The sequence below is a fragment of the Tachyglossus aculeatus genome, unplaced genomic scaffold, assembly GCF_015852505.1.
Source record: "Tachyglossus aculeatus isolate mTacAcu1 unplaced genomic scaffold, mTacAcu1.pri scaffold_1_arrow_ctg1, whole genome shotgun sequence".
NCBI lineage: Eukaryota > Metazoa > Chordata > Mammalia > Monotremata > Tachyglossidae > Tachyglossus > Tachyglossus aculeatus.
In genome coordinates, this window is record NW_024044915.1 from 2,893,487 (window position 1) to 2,915,917 (window position 22,431).

The following is a 22,431-nucleotide window of genomic DNA, read 5'->3' on the forward strand; positions in this document are numbered from 1 at the left end:
TTCTTTTGAAATTGGTGAGAGAAAGCTTTTGTGAATACTGTGGACTGCCTGAAAAGCAAATACATGGATTTTAAAGCAAATTCAACTATAGCTTCAACTATTTTAAACGTAAAAACTCAACTTAGATTAGCATATTTTGGACACGTAATCAGGAGGACCGATTCTCTGGAGAAGGCACTATTGCTAGGAAAAGTACAGGGAAAACGTTGAAGAGGCAGACCGGCAGGTAGCTAGATAAAGACCATAACAACGATAACGGAAGAACCGTTAGAAAGGTTGTGGATTATGGCAGAGGACAGGAGGTTCTGGAGAAGTATATCCATGGAGTTGATATCAGTTGGAATCAGCTTGATGGTGCTTAATAATAGTAATAATAATAACTGGTGGAACTGAGTAGGATTGATTATAACTATGACACGATTTCTAGGAAGCAGGCAGAATATGTGATTTTAAAAATTCTAATTTTAAGCTCTCATCAAGTTCATGTGATACAGATATGCATCTATGAATACGAACGAAACGTTTCCCAATCCATGTTTCTCTCCCAGCAGGATAGCTTCTCTGGACCTGCCTGATCATGCACAGGAACGGATGGAGGTGAGCTCTCCTTTGGAATTATAATTCTGTCACAGATCCGCATTAGGTTCTTGTAAACACATTTCTCCTGCTGTTCTATGGCTGCATGCTCTCCACCAACCACAAGCAAAGCTCCCTAGATTTGATCCACAGCAGCTTGTACTTGGCCAACATAATTTTTCTCACCTGGGGAATCCCAAACATCATGTCAGTTTGGGGACTGAGAAATTTCCTGGATGATGTTGGATGTAAAATCATCATGTACCTTTTCCCGAGTGTCCAGGGTCATGGCCACCCGCACCACCTGCCTCCTGAATGTCTACCAGACCATCACCATCAGTCCCAGCAATAGCCGGTGGGCAAGACTCATAGTGAAATTACCTAAGTGTATCCTTCCCTCCTGCCTCCTCTCCTGGATCCTCAATATGCTGCTAAATGCTGTTATGCCAATGTGCACAGTAGGCCCCCAGAAACACCAGTAGTCAAATCATATATGATCTTAAATATTGTTCAGTAAGGACCGACAGTCTAGAAATTGCCCTGATAAATGTCATTATGGTTTCTGTCTGGGATTTGCTATTTGTGGGCCTCATGCGTGTGGCCAGTGGCTATCTGGTATTTGTCTTGCACAGACACCACAGACGGGTCCAGCACTTTCATGGGCCCACTCACTCACCCAAGGCAATGCTTGAAGTCAGAGCAGCCAAGTGTGTCATTGCTTTGGTGACCCTCTATGTCCTGCTTTGTGGATGGATGGCAGACAACCATGGTAAATGCTACCCCCTCTAGTCAGAGACTCATTGCTCTGAAGGTCTGGCTTCAAAGGGTAAGCGGGCAGGGAGCCAACACACCTGTCCATGGGCCGAGTGGCCATAGTTGAAAATTTGAAAAGTTCATACTCTGTAGAATTAATCTGCATGGATTTTATATATGGAACCCTTGTAACATGACAATTTGAGATACCTGTAAAATTAAAATTGTTTGTAGATTACATGCATCATGTTTTTACTATTGAGTATCGACATTTTACTATTTTATACATATAAATTATATATATGTGTATATAATCATATATATTTCTTACATTTATGCTATCCCTTTATGACTAATCTTCACATATGAAGTGTCTCTCTCTGCCTTGGTTCATACCTCAGAGTCCACTGAGTCGCCACATTTCTGAAGCCCTCCTGTTCCCTACAATCCTCTCTCCCTCATTTGTGATGCTCTCCTCTTACCCATAGTTATCTCTGCCACATTTCTGAAGCTCTGTTGCTCCTTACCATCCCGTCCTGCACACGGAAGGAGGGAGGAAAGGAAAAGGGCGATGCAATTGCACCACAGCTGTCATACTGCATTGAACTCAGTGCATTCTCCGAAACAAGAAACATACCTCAGGTCATAGCTCAGGTATGTTGAGGACTGTGGTCCTGACCCATTGTAAGGGTTCCTTTCAAAATGCCATGCTCATCAGCCCAGATTCTCTGCATTACAAGACGGACCAAAAATTTGACGTGAACAACGGTGAAAATTAACTATAGGCTCTACCCATGAGAGAGAGAGAAACAGAGAAAGAGGAAGATGAAGAGGACTGAATAATTCATCTTTATTTTTCCTTTCCAAAGCATAGTCTATCCATATTGAGGAGTGCTTAATCACATCTTGGGTCCCCCCATCACTAATTACTGTCGGTAATAATAATCATAATAACAATAATAACATTTGCTAAGTGCTTACTATGTGCAAAGCACTGTTCTAAGCGGTGGGGGGATACAAGGTAATCAGGTTGTTCCACATGGGGCTCACAGTCACCTGTCACCTTACCCCCTCCTACCTCACCTTGCTGCTCTCCTTCTACAACCCAGCCTTCACACTTCAATCCTCTAGTGTCAACCTTCTCGCTGTATCTCGATCTCATCTATCTCACTGCCGACGATTCCCCCATGTCCTACCTCATGCCTGGAGTGCTATCACCCCTCAAATCTGACGGAGAATCACTCTCCCCCTCTTCAGACCTTTATTAAAGGCACATCTTCTCCAAGAGGCCTTCCCTGACTAAGCTGCCCTTAGCAGACCCACAACAGTTATGTACATTTATTTATTTAATTTGAAATGTAATTTATTTATTTATATTTATGTCTGTCTCCGCCTCTCTAGACTGTAAGCTTGTGTGGGCATGGAATGTGTTTGTTTATTGTTGTATTGTACCCTCCCGAGGGCTTAATATGATGCTTTTCACAAAGTAGGTGCTCAATAAATTCAATGGAATGAAAGAATGAATGAATGAGAAGAAGGAAGAGAAAAGAGGTAGTGGAGAGAAGAGTTTGAAAGAGCAAGGTTCTTCAGATAGAGAAGGAATATGAATATTTACTATCTCGTTCATTCTCATAACCTTCCTTCTATCCAAATGCTTAGCACAGAGTTAGTATTTAGTACATGCCATAATAATTATTGCTGTCGTTATCTTAATTAAAACTATCACAAGAGTTTGAAAGAACAAGGTTCTTCAGATAGAGAAGGAATATAAATATTTACTATCTGTTTCATTCTCATAACCTTACTTCTATCCAAAGGCTTAGCACAGAGTTAGTATTTAGTACATGCCATAATAATTATTACTGTCATTATATTAAGTAAAACTTTCACATGTAATGTATTGATTAAGGTTTTATGTTATGCACTTGGGTGTAATCAATAAGACTATCATCAATACTTCTGGAGATAATGAATTCCACATGTAGACAAACTTTTGGGTGTTGGGTAAAGAAGTGTTTTCTTTTTCTTTTCATTTTTTTAATGGTACTTGTTAAGCACTCACTACGTGCCAACCATTATACTAAGTGCTGGGGTAGATACAAAATAATCAGGTTGGACACAGTTCCTAAACCACATGGGGCTCACAGTCTAAGTAAGAGGGAGTAGGACTTAATTCCCATTTCATGGCAGAAGTAATTGAAAAAACCCAGAGAAATTAAGAGACTTGTCCAAGGTCAAACAGCAGGCAAGTGGCAGATCCAGGATTGGAACCCTGGTCCTCTGACTCCCAAGCTGGTACGCTTTCCACTAGGCCATGCTGCTTTCTGACTGTCAGTGCCTGGGTGTGCTAACCCATGGTTGTGTTAACTTTGAATTTGGGGGTTTACACTAAGTTTGTCAATGGGTTCTCACCAGGGTAGGGAAGGAGGGATTGAAGGATGAATCTAGAACCAAAAGGGACAAAAAAAATCTGGGGGCAGTAAACAGTGCATAAGTCACCTCCCTTAGGTTGTTTTTTCTCTCCTTTTTTCTCTTTCTACTGGCTGTCTCAGAAAAATGGGAGCTTTTGGGGAAGAGTAGTTTCCTATTTTGTGCCCAGTACCCATGTGGACCAAGGTTTTAGGAGGTAACACAATGGTCCCACTAAAAGCTGTGATTCAGAATCCAGAGAGGTAACACTAGCACAGTGATAGGAAGAAGGTATGAGGTGTGGAGAAATGTTAGGTAGATAGAGGCTCATGAAAACCCGGACACTATTATAATTCCAGTCCCATTCCTGTTCGGCAATTTTTTGACTATTAATTATCTTCTCTCGAAGTGGAGAAGAAAACACTATATAATATATTCTACCCTGGGTGCCCTTGCTGGCTGGCAGCCATCTGCTTGGATTAGGCTTGGTCATTGTTCCCCCAGCAGAAACCTAGGCTAGCTTGTCCCAGAAAGGAAAACAGGATGTTCCAATGCAGGGAAGTGGAATTCAGTTCTTTGATACAAGATTATAGTTCAGATCACCTCTTCATTGGATTTACCACCAAAACATGTTCACCCTGTACGTCTTAATCCAACCCACTCAGTTCTGGAAGTTCCTGACTCTTCTCCCACATCCTCTAGCCTGTAAACTCATTGAGAGTAGGGAATGTGAGCCCACTGTTGGGTAGGGATCGTCTCTATATGTTGCCAACTTGTACTTCCCAAACACTTAGGACAGTGTTCTGCACACAGTAAGCACTCAATAAATATGATTGAATGAATGAATGAATGTGACTGTTCATTGTTGTATTGTACTCTCCCAAGTACTTAGTACAATGCTCTACACACAGTGAATGCTGAATAAATACAATTGAATGAATCCCAGGCTTGCTCCACTTGCCTGTTTCCTTTGGGTCTGCCTCTCTCGGTTTTTGCTTCTTTCAAAGGAGGGTGGCTGTGGAGGAGTGGCTTCCTCCACCCTCAGGAGAATGGGTAGGAGTACTAATAATAATGACATACTTAGTAGATGGCCAGCTCACTGTGGGCAGGGAATGTAACTACCAAATTTGTTGTACTGTATTCTCTCAAGTGCTCAGTACAGTGCTCTGCACAAAGTTAATTGTTCAATGAATACTACTGATTGCCTGTTTGACTAAGTGCTGGCTATAATTAAAGAGAGTTATACAATCAACCAAGCAATTGTATTTTCTAAGCACTTTCTGTGTACAGAGCACTGTACTAAGCACATGGGAGAGTACAATATAATAGTCAGTAGATGCATTCCCTGGCCACAACGAGCTTACAGTCTACAGGGGGAAACAAATATTAATAGAAATAAATAAATTACAGCTATGAGGGAAGGGTGAATAAGGGGTACAAATCCAAGTGCAAGAGTGATGTAGAAGGGAGTGAGAGAAGATGCAATGAGGGCTTAGGCAGGGAAAGCCCCTTGGAGGGGGTGAGCTTTTAAAAAAGTTTAGAAAGTGTGGAGAGTGATAGTCTGTCGAATATGTAGTAGGAGATCATTCCAATGTAGAAGTAGAATGTCGACAGCAATATAGGCAAGATTGAAGTATAGAGAGTAGGTCAGCATCAAAGGAGCCAAATGTGCAGCCTGGATTGTGTTAAGAAATCAGTGAGGTGAGGTAGGAGAAGGAAAGTTGATCGAGTGCTTTAAAGTCTATGGTATGGAGTTTTAGTTTGATGCAGGGGGCTACCACTAAAAGTTGTTGAGGAGTGAGGAAACACGGACTGATCAGTTTTGTAGACAAATAATCCAGGCAGCAGATTGAAGTATGGACTGGAGTGGGGAGAGTTAGGGATGAGGAAGGTCAGCAAGGAGGTTGATATAGTAATCCAGGCGGGATAGGAGAAATGCTTGGATTAATGTGGTAGCAGTTTGGATGGAGAGGAAGAGTGGGTTTCAGCAATATTGTGAAGGTTGACGTGGCAGGACTTGGGGACAGATTAAATATGTGTGTTGAATGAGAGAAATGAGTCAAGAATTACACCAAGGTTATGGGCTTGTGAGATAGGGGAGATGGAAGTGCTGTCTACAACGATGGGAAAGTCACGGGAAAGACAGGGTTTGGATGGAAAGATGAGTTCTCTTTCATATATATTATATTTGAGTCGTCAGTGGGACATCCAAGTAGAGATCTCCTGGAAGTAGGAGGAAATGCAAAGCTGCAGAGAAGGGGATTTGGAATCGTTTGCATAGAGATGATTGTTTAAAACCATGGGAGTGAATGAGTTCTCCAAGGGAGTGAGTGTAGATGGAGAATAGAAGGGGACCCAGAATTGAGCCTTCAGGGAGTTAGGGGGTGAGAGGCAGAGGAGGAGCCTATGAAAGAGTCAAAGAAGGAGCGAATAGAGAGATAGGAGGAGAACCAGGAGAGGATAGTGTCAGTGAAACCACGGTTGGATATTTTTTCCATGATAAGATTAAAGGCAGCTGAAAGGTCGAGGAGAATTAGCATTGAGTAGGTGTTGTTGGATATGGCTTTCATTTAATCATATTTACCGAGTGCTTACTGTGTGCAGAGCTCTGTACGAAGCACTTGGCAAAAAGGAGATCATTGGTGACCTTTGAGAGAACAATTTCTGTGGAGTGAAGGGAGCATAATCCAGAGCCAATTAATCAATCAGTTACATTTATTGAACACTTACTATGTGCAGATCCCTGCACTAAGTGCTTGTACAGTAAAATAGAACAGAATTGGTAGCACAGTCCCCTGCCCGCAGGGAGCTTACCGTGTAGGAGAGATGGATATTGATATCAATAAATGAATTATGGATATATACCTAAGTGCTGTGGGTCAATCAATAATATTTATTAAGTGTTTACCAAGTGCAGAGCACTATACTAAGTGCTTGGAAGAGAAAAATATAACAATAAACACACACATTCCCTGTCCACAATGTGCTTCCACTTTAGAGGGTCTTAGGGCCCGTAGGTCTAGGAGTGGGATGAATAAATGGTGCAAATCCAAATGCAAAAGTGACCCAGAAGGGAGTGGGAGAAGAGGAAATGAGGGCTTAGTCAAGGAAGCCCTCTTGAAGGCGATGTCCTAATAAGGCTCTAAAGATGGAGAGAGTGATCATCTATTGGACATGAAGGGGGAAAGAGTTCCAGACCACAAGCAGCACGTGGGCAAGAGGTTGGCAATGAGATAGATGAGATTGATTATTTATTAATTTATGTAAATTAATGACTGTCTCCCCTTATTGACTTTAAGCTTGTTATGGGCGGGGAATATGTCCGTTCATTCTTATTTTGTACTCTCGCCAGCACTCAATGCTTTGCACACTGTAAACACTCAATAACTATGATTGATTGATTGAATGAATGAATAAATGCAATGAATGAATGAACTAGTGAATTAAATGAATAAGTTGGCATTAGATCCACATATTCAATCCATCACTAAATCCTTTCGGTCCCAACTTCACAACATAGCTAAAATATCCCCTTTCTTCTCTATGGAAACTGCTATCATGTTAATGCAATCACTCATCCTATCCTGCTTAGATTACTACTTAAACCTCCTTGCTAACGCCCCAACCAGCATTCTCTTCCTACTCCAGTCCATACTTCACTCTGCTGCCCGGATCATTTTTCTACAGAAATGTTTGGGACGTTAGAAAAAACTCCTCAGAAAAAACTCCAGTGGTTGCCCAATTACCTCTTCATCAAACAAAAACTCCTCATCATTGGCTTTAAAGCACACCATCATCCTGCCCTCTCCTACTTCACCTCGATTCTCTCTTTATACAATCCAGTCAGCACACTTTGCTCCTCTTGAGCTGCTAAACTTTTCATTGTGCCTCTATCTCACCTGTCTCACAGCCAACCCCTGTCCCACATCCAACCTCTGGCCTAGAGCACCCTCCCTTCTCGAACCTGACAGACAATTACTCTCCCCTGACCCCAGTTCAAAGCTTTATTGAAGGCACATCTCCTGCAAGAAATCTTTCCAGACTAAGCCCTCCCTGCACTCTCCTCAACTCTCGCTCCATTCTGCATCGCCTGGATTTTATTCCTTTGCCCTTCCCTCCTCCCATCCCAACAGCACTTATGTACACATCTGTAATTTATTTGTTTTGATGTCTATATCCCCTGTTTTTGACTGTTAGTTCATTGTGGGCGGTGTTTTTTGTTGTACTGTACTCTCCCAAGTGCTTAGTACGGTGCTCTGCACACAGTGAGCGCTCTATAAATTTTGAATGGACGAATGAATGAATTAGAGGAGTCACGGGTGCAGGCTGGGTTGTAGGAGGAAATCAGAGAGGGAAGAGACATGGGGGCAAGGAGATTGAATATTTTGAAGCAGATGATGGTATGGAGTTTTTGTTTGATGAGGAGGTGGATGGGAAACCACTCTAGGTCTTTGAGGAGTGGGGAGTTGTGGATTGAATGATTTTGTAGAAAAAATGATCTGAGTAGCAGATCTGGGTATGTATTGAAGTGGGGAGGGTTAGGAGGCAGGGTGGTCAGCAAGGAGGCCAATGCAGTAATCAATAAAGAACAGGATAAGCGTTCTGATTAGCATGACAGCAGTTTTGGGGGGAGAGGAAAAGCCTGATTTTAACACTGTTGGGACAGTTGAACTGACAGGATTTGGTGACAGACTGAATATGTGGATTTCATGAGAGAGATGAATCAAAGACAGGCTTGTGATACTTTGAGGTTGGTGGTGTTGTCTACAACCCCCCCACACCTTTCCGTCAGTGTAGACAGAAACTGCATCCACAGTACTTAGTACAGTGCTCTGCACCCTGTAAGTCCTCAATAACTATGACTGACTGATTGATTGATTGGTGGGAAAATCAAGGGGAGGACAGATGAGGGCTCTATTTTGGACATGTTGAATTTGAGTGGTTAGCAAAACATCCAAGTAGAGATGTCCTGAAGGCAGGAGGAAATATGAGTCAGGTCAAGGCTAGAGAGGTATATTTGGGAATCATCAAGGTAGAGACAGCAGTTGAAGCTATGGGAGTGAATGACTTCTCCAAGGGAGTGGGTGTAGATGGAGAATAGAAGGGAATCCAGACTGAGACTTGAGGAACTCCCACATTTAGGAGGCGGGAGGTAGAGAAGGAAGGCAGGGGAGCACCTAGAGGGAAAGGAGGAAAAGAAGGAGCAGACAGCATCAGTGAAGCCAAGGTTGGATACTGTTTCCGAGAAGGTGGGGGTCCACAGTGTTGAAGGCAGCTGAGAGGTTGAGGAGGATAAGGATAGTGTATGGAATTTTTGGATTAGACAAGAAGGATATGATTGGTAACTTTGGAGAGGGCAGTTTCTGTGGAGTAATGTGTGTGGAAGCCAGATTGGAGGGTGTCAAAGAGAGAATTGGAGGAGAGGAAGCGGAGGTAGCAGGTGTAAACAATTCGTTCGAGGACTTTGGAAAGGAATGGAAAGAGGGAGATGGGGAAATAACTGGAGGCAATAGTGAGGTCAAGGGAGGGTTTTCGAAGGAATTGGGAGTCATAAGCATGTTAAAAAGCAGTCGGGAAGAAGCCACTGGAGAGTGAATGGTTGTATATGAGGTTAGGGAAGGAAGAAGCAAGGGCAAGTCTTTTAATAAGGTATTATAGGATGGGTTGGAGGTTCAGGTGGTGGGATAGATTTTGAGAGGTAGAAGGAGCTCTCCTCTTGAGATTCTGCTGGGAAAAATGGGAGAATTGATGAAAAGGCCAGAGGAAGCAGGGAGGGACTGGAGAGGAGCAGGGGAGAGTTTAGGGAGATGACACGATCATATCAATTCTCTCAGTATAGCATGGAACCAGGTCATTACGGGAAAGAGATTGGTTGGGAGAGGAGCATAGAGGGACAGGGGTTTTGTTGAGGGACTTAAATATTCGTTTGAAACGATTGGTTAGGGCAATAAGCAAGGGAGTCAATAAGGAAGAAATATTTTTTCTGGGAAGAAGAGAAGGAAGAGTTAAAACAGGCAAGGATGAAGTGAAGATGGACAAGGTCAGCCTGCTACCTGGATTTCCATCAGCAACACTTTGCAGCTTGTGCCCAGGAGCGAAGGAAGTGGACGGTGGAGGTGATCCAGTGCTATGGATTAGTGGTACCAGATCAGCAAAGAGTTAGGGGAGCAAGTGAGATGAGTGAGCAAAGTGAGTGAGTCAATAGAGAGGGTGGTATTGATGATGCCAGTTGGGTCATCAAAGGAAGGTAGTTTAGGTTTGGAGACAAAATGGGACAGGAAGACTTGAGAAAATTGGTTTAGGTGAATATATTGGAGGTGTCTGTAGGGGAACCTGGTAGATTCGTAGGGAGGGAGCATGTGGGAGAGAAGGCAGGTGAAGAGGTGGTGGTCATACAGAAGGATTTCAGAGTTGATGAAGGTTGAGATTTTTTGATGAATAGAAATGATGAGATCGAGTGTGTGCTTAACCTGGTGAGTGGCTGAGGTGGGGTGGAACAGGTGGTCAGTGGAATTGAGGAGTGAGAGGAAGCAGGCAGTGGAGGGGTCATCAGGAACATCCACGTGGATTTTGAAGCCCATAAGGATCAATGTAGGGATGGAGAATGAGAGAAGGAATGTGATGAAGAAATCAATTGTTTCAGAAAATTGGACGTAGATGACAGTGATTACTAACTGGTTTGGGTGGTAGAGGCAGATTATGTTGGCTTCAGAGGATAGGAATAGGAAAGAGAGGGATGGGGGAGCTGGAATAGTATGAAAGTGGCATTGGGGAGTGAGGAGGCAACCTGCTCCTCCCCCCTTTCCCAATAAGTCCTAGAGAGTGAGAGACAACAAGGCCTCCTTTGGAGATAGCAGGGAGACAGTGTCATTTTGGGAGAGCCAGCTTTCAGTGATCATGAGAAGGAGTAGTGATTGGGTGAAGAACAGATCGAGAATGAAGAGAAGCTTTCACAAATCCAACTGTAATTTGCTTTAATGTCTGCCTCCCCATCTAAACAGTAAACTCCTTTTTGGAAAGGATTAGCTACACCTTCTCTCTAGTATTGTGTTCATCCCACTCCTGACAAGCTTCCTAATCCTTCTTGACCTCTCAGGTGCCTTCGATACCGTCCATTCATTTAATTGTATTTATTGAGCACTTAAGTTGTGCAGAACACTGGATTAAAAGCTTGAGAGAGTACAATACAACAATAAACAAGATACATTCACTGTCCACACGAGCTTACAGTCTAGAGGAGGAGACAGACATTACAATAAATAAATAAATTACAGTTATGTATATAAGTGTTGTGGGGCTTGGGAGGGGGTTGAATAAAGGGAGCAAGTCAGGGTGACACAGATGAGAATGGGAGAAGAAAAAAGGAGGGCTGAGTCAGCGAAGGCCTCTTGGAGAAGGTATGCCTTCAAAAGGCTTTAAAAGGGTGAAGAGTAATTGTCCACCAGATTTGAGAATGGAGGGCATTACAGGCCAGAAATAGAATGTGGGCAAGGGCTCGGTAGTGAGATATATGAGACTGAAGTACAGTGAGAAAGTTAGATCCAGAGCAGTCTTCTTTAGATCAATCTTCTTTAGATTTAGAAGAGCAGTCGGTGAAATTGACTACATTATTGACTACTCCCTTCTCCTGGAAACATTATTCAATCTCAGCTTCACTGACACTGTCCTCTCCTGGTTCTCCTCCTATCTCTCAGGCCACTCATTCTCAGTATCTTTCATGGGGACGTCCGCCTCCCGCCACTTAACTGCGGGTGCCCCTCAAGGTTCAGTTCTGGGTCCCCTCCTTTTTTCCATCTACACTCACTTCTTTGGAAAACTCATTCGCTCACATGGCTACAAGTATCACCTCTATGCTGATGACACCCAAATCTACACCTCCAGCCCTGATGTCTCTCCTTCTCTGCAGTCTCGCAATTTTTCCTGCCTACATCTATACTTGGATGTCCTTCCATCACCTCAAACTTAATATGGCTAAAACTGAACTTCTTATCTTCCCACCCAAACCCTGTCATCTGCTCACTTTTCCATCCCTGTTGATGGCACCACCATCCTTCCTGTCTCACGAGCCCATTACCTTGGGATTATTCTTGGATCCTCTCTCTCATTCCACCCATATATTTAAGCCATCACTGCATCCTGTCAGTTTTACCTTCACAACATTGTCAAAATCCACCCCTTCCTCTCCATCCAAACTGCTACCACATGAATGTAAGCACTTAAACTATCCTGCCTTGATTATTGTAGCAGCCTCTTTGCTGATCTCCCTGCCTTCTGTCTCTCCTCACTCCAGTCCACACTCCCTTATGCTACCTGAATCATTTTCATTCAAAAACGGTCAGACCATGTTTCCCACTCCTCAGGAAAGTCTAGTGGTTGCCCATCCACCGCCGTATCAAACAAAGACTTCTACCATTGGCTTTAAAGCATTTAATCACCTTGTACTCCTCAAATCTGTCAATCAATCACTCTTCCCCTCTTCAAAGCCCCATTGAATGTGCAATTCCTCTATGAGGCCTTCCCAAACTAAGCCCCCTTTTCTTCAGCTCCCCCTTCCTTCCACATCACCTCGACTTGCTCCCTTTGCTCTTCCCCCACAATTCCTGTCCCAGTGCACTTATGTAGATATGTAGATATGTCTATATCTATAATTCTATTTATTCATATTGATGTCTGTTTACTTGTTTTGATGTCTGTATTCCCCCGCCTCTAGACTGTAAGCCCATTGTGGGCAGGGATTGTCTCTCTTTACTGCTTAACTGTACTTTCCAAGTGCTTAGTACAGTGCTTAGCATGCAACTTGTCTTCTGAGTGACCTTGGGCAAGCCATTCAATTTCTCTGTGACTCAGTTACCTCATCTGTAAAATGGGGATTAAGACTGTGAGCCCCACATGGGACAACTCGATTACCTTGTATTTACCCCAGTGCTCAGAACAGTGCTTGGACCTAGCAAGTGCTTAATACCATCATTATCATTATTATTATAGTAAGCACTTAATAAATACAATTGAATGAATGAATGAATGAATGAATCATCTTGCTATTTAGAAGAGGATTTCCAAGGGGGAAGGAAGTTGGTTCCTTCCGTGGAGATATCTCAGATTCCTAATCCAAGCACTGCCATAACAACAGCAAGTGACATGGTAATGGTAGCCCTGGAGGGAGATGAGCTCAACCACTTTGTCCTTATAATTGCTGCTCTGGCTGGGTCCCACCAGAACAGAAAAGCCAAGTCTTTTTCTGCACAGCATTGCATGTTGGGTGAATAAACATGTTCAGGTGAGTGTGTCATTAAGTGTCAGGCTCTGTGCAGCATGGAGAGGAGAGGGAGAAAAAGATAGGGAGTGCAGCCTGGAAGCAGGGATAAGGGGTCCTGGGGCAGTGATGATGTATCAGGAGGTTCTTCAGTGTAGTATGTGAGTCACCACACTCTCTCCATCTCTCCATTACCTGTTCTCTGTAAAGGGTTGGCTTAATTAGTGGTGACTTCCTGGGGTCAGAGTTTCAGTCCTAAGCACTTAGTACAGTGCTCTGCGCATAGTAAGCGCTCAACAAATACGATTGATTGATTGATTGATTGAGTCCAGATCCTTCCACTGCAACCTAATTTCTGACACAGGGTACCAGGCATTGAAAATGAATGTTCTCTCTCTTACCTATGCTCCAGGTCCTCAGGGAGCGTGTCTACCAAGTATGTAGTACAATGTTCTGCTTAAAGTAGATGTTCAGTAAATGCCATTAATTGATTGAAAGATTAATCTCTACTCAGCATTCCCTCAACACTTTTCCCACAGTCTGTGCTGCAAGCAGTGTACATTAACTGTCATGGGGAAGTGGGGATGTGCTGAGGATGAAATGAGAAGAAGAATTTTAAGGAAAATTGCAGTACCATTTTAGAGTTCCCAAGAACTATGCTATACTTTCTGGAGAAGAGGAGAGTCCAGAACTCTACTTGATCAGACACACCGGTGTTCCCTACCCTGTCAATCAGAACCCTCCCCTCCTTTCTCACATTCCCCCCATCTCGTCCCCCTCCCCCACCCAGACCCATTTTCCCCCAGTCTGGCCTAAACCCTCCTTCCTGAAATGATTTTCAGTGATTCTCATTCCCAGAAAATAGGATTTACTAATTTCTACCCTCTAATCCTACCCACAGGCCCCACTTAAAACTTAGACATCTACCCAGAGATCTTCTACATGTTCCTGCCACCTTTTTGGCAATTAAGAATCCAAATCCTGGGTTTCCTACTTGTATAGAAACTTCCTCATCCAATACTTTCACTTAAACTTCACGTTTTAGTCAATAATACCAGCATCATCCTGTCCCTTTAGCCCTCAGTAATGGTGTTGCCATTTACTTCTGACTACCTCTTTCTACTCTCCCACCTCCTAAGCCTTGCTCACACCCTTCCTCCTTTCTATAATACCCTTCCCCTACAAATATCCAAGCTTTTACCTTTTCTCATTTTCAAAACCCTCCTAAAATTCCACCTCCTCCAAAAGGCACTTCCTAATTGATTTCCTCCTTCCCATATTGCTTCATTCCACTGTCACCCTAAAAAATTTATGTTTATAAGACTTAGCATTTTCTGTAGCACCTGCATCTGTGACCTTTGGGCATTTGATATTCTCCCTACCTTCAGCCCCATAGCACCTATACAACTTCTTTAAATTATATATTATTAATTATTCATTTATGTTTATTTCTCTTTTCCCATTTATAATGTAAGCTTATTGTGCACAGGGAACGTGTCATGCTAACTCTGTTGTACCCTTTATACAATGCTCTGCACATAGCAAGAGTTCAATAAATTTCATCGATAGATTGATTAATGGATGAATAAGGAAAAAAAACTGTAGTAGAAAACCTATGGAGAAACCCTTACCTGTACTCTGATGCAAATTTCTTCCACACATTTCAGAGGGTGGAGGGATGTTTGTTTTTTTTATTTTCTATCCACACTGCCTACTATGCAGGATTAGAGGACACTTGCATGTTTCATACTCTGGCATGTCCATTCCAAGGAGTCTATTGCTACACAACACTCATATTTGACACTGTGTGTCTGAATGGTACAGTAAGGACACAAGTTCACCTAATTGGTGGTCAGCTCCAACTACATCCAAGCTAGGTGCCAAGTCAATTTTCAATTGGTGCCAGTAAGCCTCTTTCAGTATTGTCTAGAGGTCTCAATAGTATTTTGTCCTCAATCCTGCCATTTTCGTGGGGAACCAGTTACCCTAGAAATGGGAACCTTCCCAAACATGGGCAACTCAACCCCTTCCTTTATGAGCAATTAGATTCTTCTTTTAATTTTTCTCTCAAGACAATAATGCCTTTTTGACCAAGAAGATTGGAATCTAATATCTCTTAAATTTAAGTTTTTAGCTCGTCTATAGCTGTTTTATGCTTTCAAGTCAATTTTGTGTAAATTTTCACTCTTTGCACGAACTTACTCTGATAAATTGCACACTCATTTAATTAACACTCTAATCCCACATTAATCTCTTTAGCAACAATACACTGGGCAATTTGCTCTTAGATTTATATTACCCTGTGGTATTAACAGTACCCACAACTGGAATATTCTTTTTGGTTATTGAAATAAGTACAAGATCTGTATGGGTATAAAATTTTAACTTCACTTTAAAGAGGTTCTAAATGTATCTGGTAAAACTGATCTGCACCTAATGTCGTAAGAGACCACGGGAAGCAGCATAGCCAATTGGATAAAGCATGAGCCTGAGAACCAGAAGACTTGATTTCAAATCCTGGCTCTACCACTCGTGTGCTGTGTGACCTGGGCCCAGTCACTTAGCTTCTCTGTGCTTCAGTTTCCTCAACTGCAAAATCGAGATTCAATATCTGTTCTCCCTCATACTTATACTGTGACCTCATGAGGAAAGGGATTGTGTAAAGCTGATTAATTTATGTCTTCCCCAGAGCTCAGAACAGTGCTTGATACATAGTAAGCACTCAAAAAAAAATGCTATAAAAAAGAATTTTGTTGAGTTCCATACAGGATTATCTTTATTCTCCAGTCTGGTCCATTTTCATTAAATCTTATGTCTTTTTACCACAGGGAGGTAGTGTGATTTGGACGAAAGGTCATAGTTTGGGAGTCAGAGGACCTGCATTCTAATCCCAGCTCTGGCACTTACCTGTCATGTGACCTTGGGCAAGTCACTTTACTTGTCAGGTCCTCAGTTCCTCATCTTTAAAATGGTGGTTCAATACCTATTCTCCCTCCTTCTTAGACTGTGAACCCAGTGAAGAATAAGGATGTGTCTGACCTGATTATCTTGTACCTACTCCAGTACTTAGTACAGTTCTTGGCATATAGTCAGTACTTACAAAATGCCATTATTATTATCAGAGGAGAGGCAGCATGCTCTGGTGAAAAGAGCAAGAAGTTTGGAGTCAGGAGATCTAGCTTCTAGTCTGACCTCTGTCTCTGGCCTGCTTTGTGACCTTGGGCAAGTTGTTTGCCTTCCCTAAATCTCAGTTTCTTCAATGGTAAAATAGAGATGATAATAATATCTGTCTCTTCGTACTCTCCAGGAATATTGTGAGGATAAAATGAGATTGTTGATGTAAAAATATTTTGGAAAAAATAAAATTGGTATACAAAAACAAGGTTTCATCACAACACTGATGGGAATCCACAGTTGTTTTCTTCCTTGCGCATTTTACTACGTTTGAATGTGATGCTATCAGTTTTAATTGATATTACCACTTACAAAGTTGCTGTGGTACTGAGGGAAGGGTGAATAAAGGGTACAAATCCAAGTACAAGGGCAACAGAGACGGCAGAAGGAGAAGAGAAAATGAGGGTGGAGTCATAGAAGACCTCTTGGAGAAGGTGTGGAGAGTGATTCCCTGCCAGATATGAAGTGGGAGGGTATTAATTCCAATTAATCTGCATCTAGTGGTTATCGTCATGTGCCCATAATTCTTGTTTCAGATGCTATTTTATTTCTAATGAGAGAATTTCTGTATATTTCAAAATGTCACTTTTCAATTTAATTTTTGAAGTGCTGTTATGCTGTTCAGTAGGTTGGAAAAGTTGTATAAAGGATCTGAAGAATCACTGTCCCGGTAAGTCATAGAAGAATTTAAAATGGCTTATGTAAAAAACAATCACCTAAAAATCATAATAAATGACAAACCATTTTCCATCAATGGCTCTATGCTGAATCCATTTGGGTCAACAGTATCCTTGGATGAACTCTTTGCTATTGTTTTCTTTGACATATGTACTAGTTTATAAAGATGCACAATTTGATACTCTTAGTGTTCCCTTCTAACATCCTAACTTTCCCTCTAACAGCTCATTTTGGATGTCTTATCCTCTCCTTTATTTACTCAAAAGTCTAAGTCCATTGCTACTCTAGGTTGTACATAAAACAGTATGTCTTAATGGAAAGATCACAGGTCAGGGAGTCAGAGGACCTGGCTTCTAATCCTAGATCCACTACTTGCCTTCTGTAAGATCCTGGACAAGTCATGTAACTTCTTCATGCTTGTTTCCTCAGTTGTAAAATGGAGAGTCAATCCCTCTTCTCCCTCCTAATTAAACTGTAAGACCCATGTAGGAATGGAACTATTTCAGATGAAATAGCCTGGTACCTACGCCAGTGATTGGCCAACTTCAAAACTTAACAAATGCCATAATTATTATTATCATCTGTTTGGAGAAATGAGTCTTTTTTGTTTTGGAATATCGCTTTCCCTTCTCTCACTATGCCTCATTGTTCACACTGTTTCCCCAAACTGAAACCCCCTTCCTCACATATCCAACAGACCACAGCTCTTTCCTGTGTTTTAAGCTCTCCTTAAATTTCACCTCCTCCAGTAAATCTTGGAAAATGAGTCTCGTGCCTCTATAGGATTTTCCCAAGTTTTTCCAAGTTTCTTCTGTACATTGAAAGCTCTTTCTGCACAGAGAACTTGTCTGTCAATTCTATTTATTCATTCAATAGTATTTATTGAGTGCTTACCTTGTGCAGAGCACTGTACTAAGCGCTTCAGAAGTACAAATTGGCAACATATAGCGACAGTCCCTACCCAACAATGGGCTCACAGGATAGAAGGGGGAGGAGACAGACAACAAAACAAAACAAGTCGACAGGTATCAATACCATCAGAATAAATAGAATAGCTATATACACATCATTAATAAAATAAATAGAGTAATAAGTATGTACAAATATACACAAGTGCTGTGAGAAGGAGAAGGGGTAGGGCAGAGGGAGGGAGTAGGGGCGATGAGGAGGGGAGGAGGAGCAGAGGAAAAGGGGTGCTTGGTTTGGGAAGGCCTCCTGGAGGAGGTGAGCTCTCAGTAGGTCTTTGAAGGGAAGAAGAGACCTAGTTTGGTGGATGTGTGGAGGGAGGACATTCCAGACAAGAGGAAGGACATGGGCTGGGGGTCGACGGCGGGACAGGCAAGAACGAGGCACAGTGAGGAGGTTAGCGGCAGAGGAGTGGAGGGTGAGAGCTGGGATGTAGAAAGAGAGAAGGGAGGTGAGGTAGGAGGGGGCGAGGTGACGGAGAGCCTTGAAGCCGAAGGTGAAGAGTTTTTGCTTGATTCGCAGGTTGACAGGCAGCCACTGGAGATTTTTGAGGAGGGGAGTAACATGCCCGTTCTATTGTATTGTAGGTCAACTCTTTTTTATTGTACTCTTCAAGGGCTTAGTCGCATGTTTTGCACATAGTAGGTGCTCAATTAATGTCATTGTTTGATTGATTTGTTGCATTCCGTGAGTACTCAATAAACACTATTACCAAATATGATTACCACCACCACCACTACAACCACATTCAAACATCATTAGGTTCACTTTTCTATTTGTGTGCAATTAGGTGAACAATTCTATGCTTCCTAAAATAGAGATCAGAAATTCTCCAGCATCATGGGATTTTATAATGGCAAACTCTGCCTTTTGATTTATTGTCCATCTTCTTCCTGATGACTGTGCCCAGTGTTTAGAACACTGCTTGGCACATAGTAAGTGCAAACAACTACCATTATTATTATTATTATTATTATTCCCAATTTTATATTGGACTCCTTGACTTCCACAGCCAATGAAGACTTAGCAATCTCAATAACAAGTTGTGATGTGAGGACTTGGAGCCAACTATATCTTAGTTGTAGCTCGGATTATTTTTCCATAGATCCATTACTTAGCATTTGTCCATACTGAAAATCATTTAATGTTTACTCCATTCTCGGGACCACAAAGAATATGTGCACATAAAAATGGCATTCACCAAGTGTGAAAGTTTAGTGTCACCTACAAACTTGGTGATTGTCTTGCACATTGCCTCTCCCAGAACATTCATGGATGTTTTAAACAATATCTCCTATGGTCTCTTTGGCTTCCAGATAGTTTAAGAGCAAATGCAAATTTAATTTTTGTTTGGGAAGATTGAATTCACCTTTCTCCCCCTCCCCATGTGGACATCATCCACCTCTGGAAGTTGCTATCCTGGAACATTACTTAGGGGTGGACTGGAATAGATATTTTGGCCATCATGCTGAACAGAAGCTTTCAGATCATCCTAATTCAGTGTTTCCAATGCTATCTAGCACAGATGAGCCATTTTGGTTTTCTCTTTAAGGTATTCTGAATTTTGCAATTCTGAAGAAATCAAGAAAATGTTTTTGAGTGACTTGATTTTCACAATTCTCTTCATCACTCAGACTGGGTTTGAGCTTCTGGGGAATTCAATTCTGCTCATGCTGTATGTCACCATCTTCATTTCCCATCACCGACAGAAGAAGATCACAGACCTGATCCTCATTCACCTGACTTTGGCCAACACAGTGACTCTTCTCACCCAGACTACTCCAGGGATGGTTATTGCCTTCAGATGGGAGAATTCTCTGGGTGTTATTGAGTGCCAGGTCAACTCCTACATCAGGAGAGTGGCCAGGGGACTTTGTATCTGTACCACCTGGCTCCTAGCGGTTTCCAGGCTGTCACCATCAGCCCCAGTAACTCTGGCTGGGCCCATCTTAAACACCAGGTCCCCAAATTGATCTTGCCTGCCTTTATCATATTCTGGATCATTAATCTTTTAGTGGAAATGAATGTACTAAAACCAATTGTAGACAGCAGAAATGTCACCATCCCAATCAGTGGCAATAATAGGAAGAGTTGTATTAACATATATTATTTAAATAAGCTAAACAGTTCTTCGTTCCTCACTGCTAAAACTGTCCGTGATGTTTTCTCTGCACTCCTTATGAGCTGGGCCAGTGGCTATACGGTACTTATGCTACACCACCACCATAGGCATGTCCAGCACATTCACAGCAGCAGGCAAACCCACAAAGCTTCTCCAGAGTCCAGAGCCGCCCAGACCATCCTGCTTCTGGTCACTTGTTTCATTTCTTTTTACTGTGTCAATAGCAGTATTATTCTGTTTTTGAATTTTATCAAGATGGATGACATGACACTTTATGATCCTTTATTATTTCTGGGTTCATCTTAAGCTTTCTTTTGCCCCTCGGTGCTGATCAGGGGCAAAAGGGGCAGACTCAAATCAATCTTTTAAGGAGCTGAGATATCATTCTCAGCTATCTTTCCTTCTATGTAATGAAGGAAAGAAATTCAGGTCAGCTCTTGTTTTCATTCATGGCATAAAGAATGCCTGTAAAGGCTCTAGTAAATCTAGTCATTCTAGTCAATCTAGTCAGCCGAGTCAGGAGATCTAGCTTCTAGTCCGAGCTCTGTCTCTGGCCTGCTTTGTGACCTTGGGCAAGTTGTTTGCCTTCCCTAAATCTCAGTTTCTTCAACTGTAAAATAGAGATGATAATAATATATTTTTCCTCTCTTCCAGGAATATTGTGAGGATAAAATTAGATTGATGATCTAAAAATATTTTGGAAAAAATAAAATAGTTCTACAAAAGCAAGGTTTCCTCACAACACAGATGGAAATCCTCATTGGTTTTCTTCCTTGTGCATTTTACTACGTTTGAATGTGAGGCTAATATTTTTCATTGATATTACCACTTGCTAGTTTTGGTTCTTGGTATTCTATTTCACAAGGAAATATTTCAAATTCTCACTCCATCACTTAGGGTCTTGACGATCTAATTCAATCTATTTATGATAACGTTTGGTCACATGACCTATTATGGTTCTTTTGCATCAAATAAAGTTCAAAGATTTGATATCTTAATGGTTTCTTTAATTCAATCAATCAATCATATTTATTGAGCACTTACTGTATGTAGAGCACAGTACTAAGCACTTGGGAGAATTAAATGTAACAGAGTTGATAGATACATTCCTTGCCTGGAAAGAGCTTACAGTCTAGAGAGGGAGAGAGACATGAATGAATGAATGAATAAATTGTGATTTGTACTATAAGCACCTTCTAGACTGTAAGATTGTTGTGGGCAGGGAATGTGTCTGTTAATATTGTTATGTTATACTCTCCCAAATGCTTAGTACAGTGCCCAACGTGAAGTGTTCAATAAATATGATTGAGGGATTGATTTGCATAATTGATGTGGGACTGAGGGAGGGGTGAATCAAGGGTACAAATCCAAGTACAAGGACAACACCAACGGCAGTAGAAGAAGAGGAAATGAAGACTAAGTCAGAGTATGCCTCTTGGAGAAGGTCTGGAAAACGATTGTCAGATATGAAGAGGGAGGTCATTAATTCCAATTCATTCGCTTTTAATAGTTATCATCATGTGTCCCATAATTCTTGTTTCAGCATACTTTTTTATTTCTAATGAGAGAAGTTTTGAATATTTCAAATATCACTTTCAATTTGATTTTTGAAGAGCTGTTATGATTTAGGAAAAGTTGTGTCATAGAAGAGTTTAAAATGGCTTAATGTAAAAAACCAGTCCACTTAAAAAATTATAATTAATTAATTCATTCATTCAATCGTCTTTATTGAGCACTTACTGTGTGCAGAGCACTGTACTAAGCGCTTGGGAAGTACAAGTTGGCAACATATAGAGACAGTCCCTATCCAACAGCGGGCAACAGTCTAGAAGGGGGAGACAGACAGCAAAACAAAACATATTAACAATGTAAAATAAATAGAATTAGTAAATATGTACAAGTAAAATAGAGGTAATAAATAAAAAATGCTAAACTATTTTCCATCAATGGCACTATCCCAAATCCATCCACAAATCCCAGACCGACCATAGATCCATTTCGTTTCTGGGCTGTGCAACCCAGGTCTTCTGGTGGTTCCATTTGCTGGTTCAAAGGTGTTCCTCCTCACGGTGATGTTCTATTACTGCTATGCCCGCCATCTGCCTCCCCCGCTCTTACAAGATCCTCAAGGACCCAAGGGCTTGCGGGAAGATGGCTACCATCTCATGGCTCGGTGGAGGGCTGTTTGCAGTGATGTCATCCTCTGGAACGTTCTCCCTATCCTTCTGCGTGTTCTTCCTGATCTGGCAGTTCTTCTGTGATAATGCCTCTGTGATCCGACTCTCCTGTTCTGAAACGTACCTAATCATCAATGTTGTCATAGTCACTGGGGCCCTTTTGGGGCGTCTTCTGCTTTGTTTCCATCATTGTCTCAAACATGCGCATCTTCCGGGACGTGTTGAGGATCCCAGCTGCTGAGGGCCGGGCCAAAGCCTTCTCCACCTGCCTGCCCCACTTCTTCATCGTCACCGTTATTTTCTCCATAGCCACCATTGCCGAC

The 22,431-nt window shown here is 41.9% G+C and overlaps 1 protein-coding gene across 1 annotated transcript; it reads left to right on the top strand.

Moving 5' to 3' along the window:
- The first annotated feature begins 863 nt into the window (after window positions 1-863).
- Window positions 864-22,192, top strand: LOC119923450 (vomeronasal type-1 receptor 3-like). Its single transcript, XM_038742826.1, is given in 9 exon segments — window positions 864-931; window positions 1,818-1,983; window positions 13,404-13,427; window positions 15,137-15,164; window positions 15,820-15,823; window positions 16,794-16,835; window positions 19,362-19,708; window positions 19,711-20,226; window positions 21,954-22,192. Coding segments are annotated over 9 exon segments (1,434 nt in total).
- The last annotated feature ends 239 nt before the right edge of the window (window positions 22,193-22,431 follow it).